The sequence below is a fragment of the Leucoraja erinacea genome, chromosome 9 (genome assembly GCF_028641065.1).
Source record: "Leucoraja erinacea ecotype New England chromosome 9, Leri_hhj_1, whole genome shotgun sequence".
Lineage (NCBI taxonomy): Eukaryota > Metazoa > Chordata > Chondrichthyes > Rajiformes > Rajidae > Leucoraja > Leucoraja erinaceus.
In genome coordinates, this window is record NC_073385.1 from 13196583 (window position 1) to 13209966 (window position 13384).

Consider the following 13384-nt stretch of genomic DNA (forward strand, 5'->3'; position numbering starts at 1 on the left):
CCACTCACGGGAAAGACACGCCAATGACACGTCCTCTGGCGATCCGTGCCGTGACTCAGAGAAGGTCCCTCCCTTTGGGCGAACAGTTGGTTAACATCACGTTTAACGTCAGGACCAGTCTGGTGCTGGTGGTGGTCAATGTTGGTGGTGCCAGGTTGAGATTACTGGAGGTGAGTGAGGTGGCTTGTCATCGGTGAAAACGGCCATTGTTTCTTCTTCTTTCCCCCGTACACCCTTTCTCAGTATTCTTTCGCTTCCTTGAGCTGGGCCATGAAGTCGGCTTCCAAGGGGCTTTCCGAGCAGTTCATGCCATTGTTGGGCGGGCGCACGGCGTTGTAGCGGCTCCAGTCCCCTTTGCACAGGATCCAGGGCAAGACGTCCACCTTGTAGTGCAGCTCGGGCGAGAACTCGGTGCTGATGAGGTTGGGAGCCCCGGCACCCTTGCCCCGGGTGATCAGCCTCATCTGGTCGTCGTAGCAACAGTGCTGGGCGGCCAGGGTGGCGCTGTCGAAGGACAGCATGGAGCGGATGCAGAACTTGGAGGTGGGCTTGTAGATGTCCAGGCGCTCCTTGGGCCCGCTGGCGTCGCGCCAGCGGAAGAACCTGCCCTTGCCGTCTTCGCGGAGGCTGACAACGCTGTAGACCGCCTCTGCGGGGTAGGTGCAGGGGCAGCTGGGCAGGTCCATCAGGGCCTTGCTGAGGTACTTCTTCAGGAAATCGCTCTTGCAGTTCAGCCATTTCTCACAGCTGTCCACTTCTGCTGGGACCGAAGATTAACAAAGATTTAGTGTTATAGAGTCACAGGTTCTTACAGCTTGGACACAGGCCGAAACAATCCGAACAACTATATTATAAAAAGCAAAACACAAAGCACTGGAGGAAGGCTGAATAAATCATACAGTCAATAGACAATAAACAATAGGTGCAGGAGTAGGCCATTCGGCCCTTTGAGCCAGCACCGCCATTCAATTTGATCATGGCTGATCATCCCCAATCAGTACCCCGTTCCTGCCTTCTCCCCAAATCCCCTGACTCCGCTATCTTTAAAAGCACTATCTAGCTCTCTCTTGAAAGTATCCAGAGAACCGGCCTCCACCGGCCTCTGAGGCAGGAACAGCTTCTTTCTCCCCCGTATTATCACACTTCTGAACGACCCTTCTATAAGCCACGGTGCTGTCCTGATTCTCCAACCTATGTCATTGGTCTCTTTCTCTGCAAATCTCGGGCGGTCACGGTGGCGCAGCGGTAGAGTTGCTGCCCTACAGCGAATGCAGCGCCGGAGACCCAGGTTCGATCCGGACTACGGGTGCTGTCTGTACGGAGCTTGTACGTTCTCCCCGTGACCTGCGTGGGTTTTCTCCGAGATCTTTGGTTTCCTCCCACACACCAAAGACTTAGGTTAATTGGCTTGGTAAATGTAAAAAATGTCCCTAGTGTGTGTAGGATAGTGTTAATGTGCGGGGATCGCTGGTCGGCGCGGACCCGGTGGGCCAAAGGGCCTGTTTCCGCGCTGTATCTCTAAACTAAACTAAACTAAAATATCATGCTACAATGCTGCAGAACTATTCTGCACTCTGGCATTTTTCCTTTGCTCTACCTGTTGTTGTGTATTCATGTTTAGTATTATCTGATTTAAATGCATTGAATGGAAACAAAAGCTTTTCACTGTATCTCGGTGCATGTGACAATATTAAAAACTAAACCTAACCTAATATTCCCATCCTCTCCCTCCAGATACCACAAACTAGGGTCAGTTCACAGCACCCTCCGACCCACACATCTCCAGAGGCAATAAATGATGCCATCGGAAGTACATGCAAACTCTGCACGGACAGCGTCCGTGGTCAGCATTGAACCCAGGTCACTAAAGCTCTATATGGGGTGGCACGGTGGCGCAGTGATAGAGTTGCTGCCTTACAGCGCCGGAGACCCGGGTTCGACCCTGAACTCAGGTGCTGTCTGTACGGAGTTTGCACGTTCTCCCTTGACCGCGTGGGTGTTCTCCGGGTACTCCGGTTTCCTCCCATGCTCCAAAGACTATAGGTTTGTAGGTTAATTTGGCTTTGGAAAAAATTGTAAATTGACCCTAGTGTGTAGGATGGTGCTACTGTGCGGGATATGCTGGCTGGTGTGGACTTGGTGGGCCGAAGGGCCTGTTTCCGTAGAGTATCTCTAAAGTCCAAAGTCTAAAGTCTATTGGTGGTGCCACTGTACTGCCCCAGGACTGCAGTTCTATCCATCCAGTTGTACACAGTTTGAAACAGCAGGTACCATGATCACCTATACACTAGTTCTATCCTGCATATGACAACTCACAGATGCCAATCAACCTGCAAACCTGCACGCCTTTGGAGGCCAATTAACCTACAAACTCAAACCCAAACCTATACGTCTTTGTGGCACCCGGAAAAACCCCACTCGGTCACGGGGAGAACATACAAATACCGTACAGACAGCGCCTGTAGTCAGGATCGAACCTGGGTCTCTGGCCCTGTGAGGCAGCAACTCTACCGCTGCGCCAACGTGCGAGCTGCTGGAGGTCTTGAGGTCAATAGACAATAGGTGCAGGAGTAGGCCATTCGGCCCTTCAAGCCAGCACCACCATTCAAAGTAATCATGGCTGATCATCCCCAATCAGTACCCCGTTCCTGCCTTCTCTCCATATCCCCTGACACCGCTATCTTTAAGAGCCCTATCTAGCTCTCTCTTGAAAGTATCCAGAGAACCGGCCTCCCCCGCCCTCTGAGGCAGAGAATCCCACAGACTCGCAGCTCCGTCGGCCAACGTGCTGGAATTTGAGCCGTCTACTCACCCGCATCAAACAATTCTGTTCCATTCTCTCTCTCATCCAGGGTCTTTTCTGTGGCTGTATTCAGATCATCTTCCATCCCTTCAGGAAAAGAGCAGCCGTCAGTTTCCAGGTCTGGCTCGCCAAAACCTGCCCTCCAGTCAATCCATGCATGTGGCCCACTCCCCCACCTGAATGCTCAACCCCTGTTTGGAAGCCCGGCCCAACTTGCACGTTGCTTGCTATCGGTGTTTAGTTCAACCTGGTGCAGTTTCTATCCATTGAACCCATCAAATTCCTGGATGGACACGCAAGGAACTGCAGATGCTGGAATCGTGAGTAAAACACACAAAGTGCGGGAGTAACTCAATGGGTCAGGCAGCATCTGTGGAGGGAATGGACAGGTGATGTTTCGGCGTCGGGACCCTTCTTCAGATGCATTTTGTGGATGGTGTTACTGCACAGTTCAACATCTTAGAATCGCTATGATTTACTCCTGGGGTTTAGCACAATAGACAGTAAAACCATTGAGAAATTGGGTGTGAAGAAGGGTCCTGATTTAGTCATAGTCATAAAGTGTGGAAACAGGCCCTTCGGCCCAACTTAGACCACTGATCTGAAATGTCACCTGTCCATTCCCTCCATAGATGCTGACTGAGCCACTGAGTAGGTCCAGCGCCTTGTGTTTTACTTAAGGTTCCAGCGTGTCCCAGCTACGGAATATTTCAGTTCTGGGTGATGTTTTGGGTCGAGACCCTTCTTTAGGTCTGAAGCATGGACTTTGTTGGCCGGTGTGGGCAAGTTGGGCCGAAGGGCCTGTTTCCGCGCTGTATCACTCTATGACCCGTAACATCGTGCATTCCTTCTCTCTAGAGATGCTGCTTGTCCCACTCGTCACACCAGCATTTTGTGTCTACCCTCCGCAGATACTGCCTGACCCGCTGAGTCACTCCAAAACACTTTGTTTTTTTGCTCAAGATTTCAGCATCTGCAGTCTTTTGTCTCTCCAGGGGAAGGTCGTGTTGGGCTAACGATTTAATTTCTTGAGCAGGCAAAGGGAGGGTCGGCAGGGTTATGTGTGTGCGGCCTTCAGGAAGGCTTTTGACCGTTCTGCATGACAAGTGGACAGAAAAGGCAGGAGACAGTGGTGAGTTGGATGAAAAGTAAACTGCTCAGTGTCAGGTAGCAAAAGTTTAGCTTGGTTTAGTTTAGTTTGGTTTGGTTTATTATCGTTACATGTACCGAGGTACAGTGAAAAGCTTTTGTTGCGTGCTAACCAGTCAACGGAAGGACTATACATGATTACAATCAAGCCCGTCCACAGTGTACAGATACAGGATAAGGGGAATAACGTTTAATGCAAGAGAAAGTCCAGTAAAGTTCCAATTAAAGATAGTTTGAGGTAGATGAGGTAGATGTGAGGTCAGGACATTCACTAGTTGGTGATAAGATGGTTCAGTTGCCTGATAACAACTGTGATGAAATTGTTCCTGAATCTGGAGGTGTGCACTTTCACACTTCTGTGTAAGGATTCTGGCTTCACCTTTTAGACTCCAATCACTCCCTCGGTAAATAACATCCCATCCATCAGTTACCCATTTTTAGTTTAGAGATACAGTGCGGAAACAGGCCCTTCGGCCCACCGAGTCTGCGCCGACCAGCGCTCCCCGCACACTAACACAATGCTGCACACACTAGGGGCAATTTACAATTATACCAAGCCAGCCAACCTACGATCCTGTATGTCTTTGGAGTGTGGGAGGAAACTGGAGCTGCCGGAGAAAATCCACGCAGGTCACGGGGAGAACGTGCAAACTCCGTACGGACAGCACTCGTAGCCAGGATGGAACATGGGTCCCTGGCGCTGTAAGGCAGCAACTCTACCGCTGTGCCACCGTGCCACCCACTTGTAGCCTTGTAGGGTGCTGCACGTCAAGCGCTCAGAAGGGGGGCGGGGGTTAAGGATTCTGGCTTCACCTCTCGCTCAGTGTGAACATCTCCTGTCCCACCAGCTACCCTGTTAGCAGTGGGAAGCAGCCCTTCTTTCATCACGTTGCCTGGGCTCCCGACATTTCACCCTGACCCCGACCCCCACCACTCACCCGGGCATCGGTTGAGGTCGCAGGTCCGCGACTCGGTGGCGGTGCAGGCGTAACCGCAAGACCTGGTGCGTTTCTGGTTGCCCGTGCTGCAGGTCACCGTGCAGGGCGACCACGTGCTCCAGTCTTCCTCGTCCTTGTGGTCTGCGGGAGGATGAGGGAGAAAGGTCAGAACCGCCTGGAGTCTGGGCAAGGAGTCAGAGAGACCGCTGAAGGAAGCAGGGGTCATGCAACTTGTAAGTTCATAAGTCATAGGTTATCCCCCTTTCCCTACACACTAAGGGCAACTTGAGTTTATAACTTCATAAAGGAGCAGAATCAGCCCATTCAGCCCATCAAGTCTACTCCGCTATTCAATCATGGCTGATCTATCTTTCCCTCTCAACCCCATTCTCCGACCTTCTCTCCGTAACCCCGGGCACCCGCACTAATCAAGAATCTGTCAATCTCCACCTTAAAAATATCCATTGACTTGGCCTCCACAGCTGTCTGTGGTAATGGATTCCACTGATCCACTTCCCTCCGACAAAATAAATTCCTCCTCATCTCCTTCCCAAATGTACGTCCTTTTATTCTAAGACTCACATGCATGCCTGCGCACCCACACATAGATACACACCTACACACATTGCATGCATTCACACCCGCACATTGACACACACACACACACACACACACACACACACACGTGCATGCATTCACACCCATACAAAATACACATACACACACACACACACATGCAACTACTGGCATGGCACTCACACTGGCACAACAATACAGGCACACACAAATACCATTTCATGGATGAGTTTACAATGTCGCTACTCGAACTACAGTCACTAAATGGCGTTGAGAGACCTGGGTGCTGTGCATGTGGAGTTTGCACGTTCCCCCTGCGACAGCGTGGGTTTCCTCTGGGTGCTCTGGTTTCCACCCACATCCCAAAGACGTGCAGGTTTGTAGGCCTTTGTCTAGAACCAGAGACCATAGACTCAGAATCAAAGGAAATACCTTTGGAGAGGAGATGAGGAGGAATTTCCTTCATCAGAGGGTGTTGAATCTGTGGAATTCATTGCTACAGGCAGCTGATGAGGACAAGCCAATGGATATTTCAAGGCGGAGATTGACAGATTCTTTGCAATTGACTGATTTACCATCGCCCGGTGGGGTATCGCCTCAGCGCAGAGGGAGAAGAGGAGGGAAGAGACTGCAGCCCTAAGATTTTTGCCTCCATCATAGCGAGGAGGTGCATGGTGGACTCACTGTGGTGGATGTTAATTTGTGTTCACCGTCTGTTCTGTTGTCTATTATTGTATTATTGTGTGTATGACTGAAGGCACGAAATTTCGTTCAGACTGAAAGGTCTGAATGACAATAAAGGAAATCAAATTTGATTAGTATGGGTGGCATGGGTTATGGGGAGAAGGCATACCTGCGTAAAGGCAGCCTTTATGGCGATACTTTACTGAACTATGTGCACAAAAATAAAATAATTTCACTGTGCATCTGTACATGTGAAAGTAAAGAACTATTGACCATAACTATTGGCTAAGACAATTGTTGGACGGCATTGGTGGTGCAGCAGTAGAGTTGCTGCCTTACAGTGCCAACGACCTGGGTTCGATCCTGACCACGGGTGCTGTCTTATGGAGTTTGTACGTTCTCCCCCATCACCTTGTCGGTTTTCTCTGGCAGTTTAATTGGCTTTGGTGCAAAAAAATTGTAAATTGTCCCTAGTGTGTACGATGGTGCTGTTATTAATGTCCCCAATGACCAGCTAGCTAGTAGCTGGTCGGTGTGGACATGGTGGGTTGAAGGGCCTGTTTCCGCACTGTATCTCTAACTAAGGAGATAGAGAGGGAAGAAAGATCAGCCACGATTAAATTGCGTAGACTTGATGGGTCGACTATCCTAATTCTGCTCCTATAACTTTTAGTTTGGTTTAGTGTAGTTTAGAGATTCAGCGTGGAAACTTGCCCATCAACCCACCGAGCCCGCACTGAGCAGTGATCCCCGCACACTAACACCATCCTACACACACTAGGGACAAGATTACATTTATACCAAGTCAATTAGCCTACAAACCTGTACGTCTTTGGAGTGTGGGAGGAAACCGGAGTATCTGGAGAAAACCCACGCAGGTCACGGGGAGAACATACAAACTCCGTACAGACAGCACCCGTAATTGATGTAGTCTATGTTTCTATGTTTCTATTCATGAGAGAGTTAGATATAGTATAGCTCTTAGAGGTTAGAGGTGACGGAATCAAGGGACATGGCGAGAAAGCAGGAACAGGGTACTGATTCTGGATGATCAGCTGGCTCGAAGGGCCGAATGGCCTGCTCCTGGACCTATTTTCTATGGCCTGCTCCTGGACCTATTTTCTATGTTTCTATAAAATCTTGTGTGCTCATGAACTTAAATTGCCCCTAGTGTGTAGTGAGTGGGATAACAGAACAAGTTTACAGATACTCGATGGATGGAAGATAGACACAAAAGTAACTCAGCGGGTCAGAAGGCATCTCTGGAGAGAAGGAGCAGGTGACGTTTCGGGTCCCTTCTTCAGATCGATGGACGACGTGGACTATGTGAGCCGACGGGCCTGTTTCCATGCTGTATCTCTAAACTAAACAAGCAGCTCACATTTGGTTGGCCTGTATTTCGCTGCCGGTTTGTGTCACCAGGCTGGTGGGCTCACCGTAATTAAACTTTTCCTTGGAGGACCAGCCCTTCTGCAAAGGCCAGTCCCTGTCCCAAACTCCATCCAAGGTGCTGAGGTAGGTGTCTTCTCCCTCGTACTCCACTGCGTAGTCCTCCTCCTCATCGCCGTCCATCCCGTTTGCAGAGTCCAGGCTTCCCACCTCAGTGGAGTCGGGATACTCCCAGAACAAGGGCCAGAAGATGTCCTTGTGGGACAACCATTCTGCAGAGGAGAGGGACCAGTCGTTGAGGTTCCCCTTCAACAGGTCCATCTCGATCTCAGCCTGGGGATCGTCCACCACCTCGATGGTCACCTGTTTGACAAATAGGTTCGACATCATCGGTTTTTAATAATTATACAATTCTTTTGCGCTAAAAATCCAACTTTAGACTTGAACGAACAAATTATTATCACTTGTGACATGTCACAGTGAGATTCTCACTGTTGACATGTTACATGTGATAATAATTTGTATTCCCAAGGTATGCAAATAGTCACCACGAAAAGGGCACAGACAAAGATACAAAGTGCTGGAAAATCGAAGGTAGACAAAAATGCTGGAGAAACTCAACGGGTGAGGCAGCATCTATGGAGCGAAGGAAATAGGCAACGTTTCAGGTCGAGACCTTTCTGAAGGGTCTCGACCCGAAATGACCAGAACAAGGGTCACAGTTTAAGGATAAGGGGGAAATCTTTTAGGACCGAGATGAGAAAAACATTTTTCACACAGAGAGTGGTGAATCTCTGGAATTCTCTGCCACAGAATGTAGTTGAGGCCAGTTAATTGTCTATATTTAAGAGGGAGTTAGATGTGGCCCTTGTGGCTAAAGGTATCAGGGGGTATGGAGAGAAGGCAGATACATTGAGTTTGAATGATCAGCCATGATCATATTGAATGGCGGTGCAGGCTCGAAGGGCCGAATGGCCTACTCCTGCACCTATTTTCTATGTTTCTGTTTCCATTTGTGGTGGTCCTCCTATCTTCTCGGCGGTCCGCTCAAGCCGGGTCACCCTTTGTTCTCAGCGGCGGGCCCAAGCCTCCGCCACCCACGTGTCCCGCCCGACCACCAGCGCCCGTGGCCTCAACCACTGGTGCCATCCTCGTCCTTGTCTGCCGACCCTGACTCGAACTCGGCCCCCGGCCCGATCCCGACCGACAGCGTCCTATAGAGACTTCAGCAATACAGCGCGGAAACAGGCCATTCGGCCCACCGAGTCCCGATGACCAGCGGTCTCCTGTACACTGGCACTATCCTACACACACTAGGGACCATTCACAGAAGCCAATTGACCTACAAACCTGTACGTCTTTGGAGTGTGGGGAAACCGGAGCATCCGGACAAAACCCAGGCGGCCACTGGGAGAACCGGACAAACTCCGTACAGACAGCACCAGTAGTCAGGATCGAACCCGGGTCTCTGGCACTGTGAGGCAGCAACTCTACCGTTGCGCCACCCTGCCGCTCTTCTTCCCATTATATACTGCGATCAGATTTCCCCTCAACCTACAACATTCAAGGGGAATGGTTTGCCAACATTCTGGTTTGGCAACAGTTCTGCCCAGGACAGGAAGGCTCTGCAGAGAGTAGTGCGTTCGGCACCACGGGAACTACACCCCCCCCGAAGGACCTATACACCAGGAGGTGCAGATCCAGAGCCAGTAAGATCATGAAGGACCCCTACCACCCCAGCAACGGACTGTTCCAGCTGCTACGGTCAGGCAAACACCTCCGCTGTCACGCTGCGGAAACAGAGAGGATGAGATGGAGTTTCTTCCCACAGGCCGTCAGGACTGTAAACTCTGATCTCACCAAGGGTGTTAATACTGATTCTGTTCTGTTCAATGTTGTTTTGCACAATCCAGCAAGCATTGCCACTCACATTTCACTGCACATCTTGTATGTGTATGTGACACTGGATGGATTTAAGAGCGAGTTAGATAGAGCTCTAGGGGGCTAGTGGAATCAAGGGATATGGGGAGAAGGCAGGCATGGGTTATTGATTGGGGACGTTCAGCCATGATCACAATGAATGGCGGTGCTGGCTCCAAGGGCCGAATGGCCTCCTCCTGCACCTATTTTCTATGTTTCTATGTTTCTAAATAAAGTTGACTTGACTTATAAGATTGGGCACAGTAGAGGCAGGAAACATGTTCCCGCTGTTGGGGGAGTCCAGAACCAGGGGCCACAGTTTAAGAATAAGGGGTAAGCCATTTAGAACGGAGGCGTGGAAACACTTTTTCTCACAGAGAGTTGTGAGTCTATGGAATTCTCTGCCTCAGAGGGCGGAAGTTCTCTGGATGCTTTCAAGAGAGAGCTAGATAGTGCTCTTAAAAATAGCGGAGTCAGGGGATATGGGGAGAAGGAAGGAACGGGTACTGATTGTGGATGATCAGCCATGATCACATTGAATGGAGGTGCTGGCTCGAAGGGCCAAATGGCCTACTCCTGCACCTATTGTCTATTGTCTATTGACTTGACTTGGAAAGAATCCAAGTTTGTCCAACGTCTCCTGTAGTTAAAACTGTCAGAACTTTCTTCCCAGGGGTGGAAATGTAAATGATTGGAGAGCACAGCTTTAAGGTACGAGGGGTAAAGTTTAAAGGTGAGGTGTGGGGCAGTGTTTTTTTTATAAAGGTGGGTGCCTCGAACATGCTGCCAGGGTTGGTGCTGGAGACAGTGGTGGCGGCCACAGAACTGTGTGTCGGACATGGTAGTGAGCAACACAGGGGCCCCACAGGGGACGGTCCTCTCTCCCTTCCTGTTCACCATCTATACCTCGGACTTCAGCTACAACTCAGACTCCTGCAGAAGTTCTTGGATGACTCTGCAATTGTGGGCTGCATCAGTGAGGGGAGGAAAGCTGAATACAGCTGTGAAGTCGACAACTTTGTTGAGTGATGCGGGCTGAAACATCTGCAGCCCAACACCCCTAGACAAGGCTAAGGAGTTAGTGGTGGACTTTAGGAGGAGAGGAACACACCTGTCCCCTATCTCCATCAATGGTGTGGAATGTGCAGTTTACCAGGGAGTACAAATACCTTGTAGTTTACATGGACAGTAAACTGGACTGGTTCAGGAACGCTGAGGCCTTGTACAAGAAGGGACGGAGCCGGCTGTACTTTCTGAGACGACTCCGCAGCTTAGTAAGATGCTGCAGATGTTCTACCAATCGGTGGTAGCCAGTGCCAACGTCTTTGCTGTTGTCTACTGGGGCAGCAGGGTGAAGGCTGCAGATGCCAATAGGATTAACAAACTCATCAGGAAGGCTGGCTCCGTCCTGGGGGTGGAGTTGGATTCATGGGAGATTGGTCTTGGAGGGGAGGATGCTCCTCAAACTGCAGAGCACCTTGGACAATGCAGCTCACCCCCTCCATGACACACTGGTCAACCTGAGGAGCACCTTCAGCAACAGACTGGTCCCACCAAGATGCAGCACAGAACGCCACAGGAGATCCTTCTTCCCTGTGGCTATCAAACTATATAACTCCTCCCCCTTCTGTCGTGGGCTAGACTGACTCCCCCCCCCCCCAAATCTTTGCATATCCCCCCAAGCCTTTCCACGCGTTCCTTCCTATACAAGGAACTGAAGATGCTGGTTTACATCAAAGATGTAAACATCAAAATGCTGGAGTAACTCAGCTGGAGTAATGAAGTGTCTCGACCCAAAGCGTCACCCTTTCCTTCCCTCCAGAGATGCTGCCTGTCCCGCTGCGTTACTCCAGCATTCTGTACTATTCTATGTTCTATATTAATCACACATTTCTGGACAAATCGATCCCAGTTGCAAGACTCTGGGCTTCACTGTAACTTGATACAGCACAATGCCCATCACCAATTGACATGGCCTGTAGACTCCGTGACCAAAGCCTGTATTGGACAGGGTACCACAGAGAATGTGGTCGGTGACGTGTATGTGATGCTGTTGGGGCCATTGTAAGGTTATCAGGCCACGGATTAACGAGTCAAAGGTTATCAGTCTAGATCTAAAAGGTTCACCAGTAACCATTCTGTTATCAGTTGGATGATGCCTCGGTTGGCTCATTAAAAACCGGGGCTTAAAAAATTTAGCCTCTAGCTCCAGAGAGACAGCGAGTCTGAAGAAGGGTCTTGACACGAAATGTCACCCGTTCCTTCTCTCCAGGGATGCTGCCTGTTCCGCTGAGTTACTCCAGCTTTTTGTGTCTATCTTCGGTTTAAACCAGCACTTGCAGTTCACTCTTACACATTCTTTTGAACTGGCCTGTGAAGCCAGTGCCTGCGTCTGCTTCCCCCTTTGCCACTGAGTCAGTCAAGTGTTTGCGGTGTCTTCCTGTGCAACGTCTATGTTTTGACCTCAGCCACATGTAAGGAGATACCTTGACTTGACTTGGAAATAATCCAAGTTTGTCCAACGTCTCCTGTAGTTAAAACAGTCAGAACTTTCTTCCCCGGGGTGGAAATGTAAATGATTGGAGAGCAAGGAGATACCTTGTTGTTTGAAGCTTTGAACTGTGTGTCATGGACTTGATGGGGTTACATAGGTCGGAATCACTCCGCAGACCACTGGCACAGAAAGCAGATACCAGACCCAAGAATAGATCCTGAGACCGCCAGATTTTAACTGCATAGTCAAGTCAAAGGAATTTAGGGCAGTTTTGTTTATTGTCACGTTTAGTTTAGTTTGGTGTAGAGATACAGAATTAGGCCAAGTCGGCCCATCAGGTCTATTTCACCATTCAATCGTGGTGGAAAGGGGCATAATATTTACTTAAAATTCACACTTCAACTCCCCCTCCTATTCCGAATCCGACCTTTCTGTCCTGAGCCTCCTCCATGGCCAAAGTGAGTCCCATCGCAAATTGGAGGAGCGGCACCTCATATTTCGCTTGGGTAGTTTACACCCCAGCGGTATGAACATTGACTTCTCCAATTTCAGGTTGTTCTTGCTTTCTCTCTTCTTCCCCTCCCCTTCCCAGCTCTCCCACAGCCCACTGTCTCCGCATCTTCCTTTCTTCTTCCCGCCCCCCCCCCACCCCCGCATCAGTCTGAAGAAGGGTCTCGACCCAAAACGTCGCCTATTCCTTCACTCCATAGATGTTGCCTCACCCGCTGAGTTTCTCCAGCATTTTTGTCTACCTTCAATCATGGCTGATCTATGTCTCCCTCCTAACCCCATTCCCCTGCCTTCTCCCCATAACTCTTGACACCCGTACCAATCAACGGGCCTGTTTCCGTACCGATCGCTGCTCGTTGCGGACCCTATGGGCCGAAGGGCCTGTGTCCACGCTGTATGTGTGTGTAAAGGTCTCCTCTGCTCACCTGAATGTTGGGATTCTGTGCATTGATGTCGGCGTTGGTGAGGTCGGGGAAGTTCTTCAGGTCCAGGACAAAGGGGTTGACTTCCTCCAGGCCAGAGCCGAACTTTGGTTGTGCCGGGAGGTCGGCGGGTCCCTGGGGCGACCACCGATGCTTGTGGCGGGGATGGCCATCGGCCTTCCAGCTTCCCAGCTTATTATCCTCCACCTCCACCTCCGCTCCCTGCAGCAGCCGTGAAACCGAATGGCTCTTCACCTGGCAAAGAAATGCAAAGATAATAAGGCGGGATTCATGTCCATACGTTGCGGGAACAGAATTAAACCATTCGGCCCATCAAGTTTCTTGACTAGTGCAGGTCATCTCAGCGGGTCAGCCAGCATCTCCGGAGCAGATCTCAGGTTTGCAAGAATGTACCCAGGAATGACACTAAAAGCTGGAGGAACTCAGCGGGTGAGACAGCATCTCTGGAGAAAAGGAATTGGTGACGTTTCGGGTGGAG

The 13384-nt window shown here is 50.2% G+C and overlaps 1 protein-coding gene across 1 annotated transcript in view; it reads right to left on the reverse strand.

Moving 5' to 3' along the window:
* Positions 1-227: 227 nt before the first annotated feature.
* LOC129700026 (isthmin-2-like) overlaps positions 228-13384 on the reverse strand; it is a 30090-nt gene continuing 16933 nt past the window's right edge. The window contains exons 2-6 of the mRNA XM_055640177.1: positions 12889-13140; positions 7587-7902; positions 4891-5031; positions 2813-2890; positions 228-757 (exon numbers count right to left, since the gene is read on the reverse strand). Coding sequence (XP_055496152.1) covers positions 240-757; positions 2813-2890; positions 4891-5031; positions 7587-7902; positions 12889-13140 — 1305 coding nt within the window. The 3' untranslated portion in view covers positions 228-239. The remainder of the gene's footprint in view (positions 758-2812; positions 2891-4890; positions 5032-7586; positions 7903-12888; positions 13141-13384) is intronic.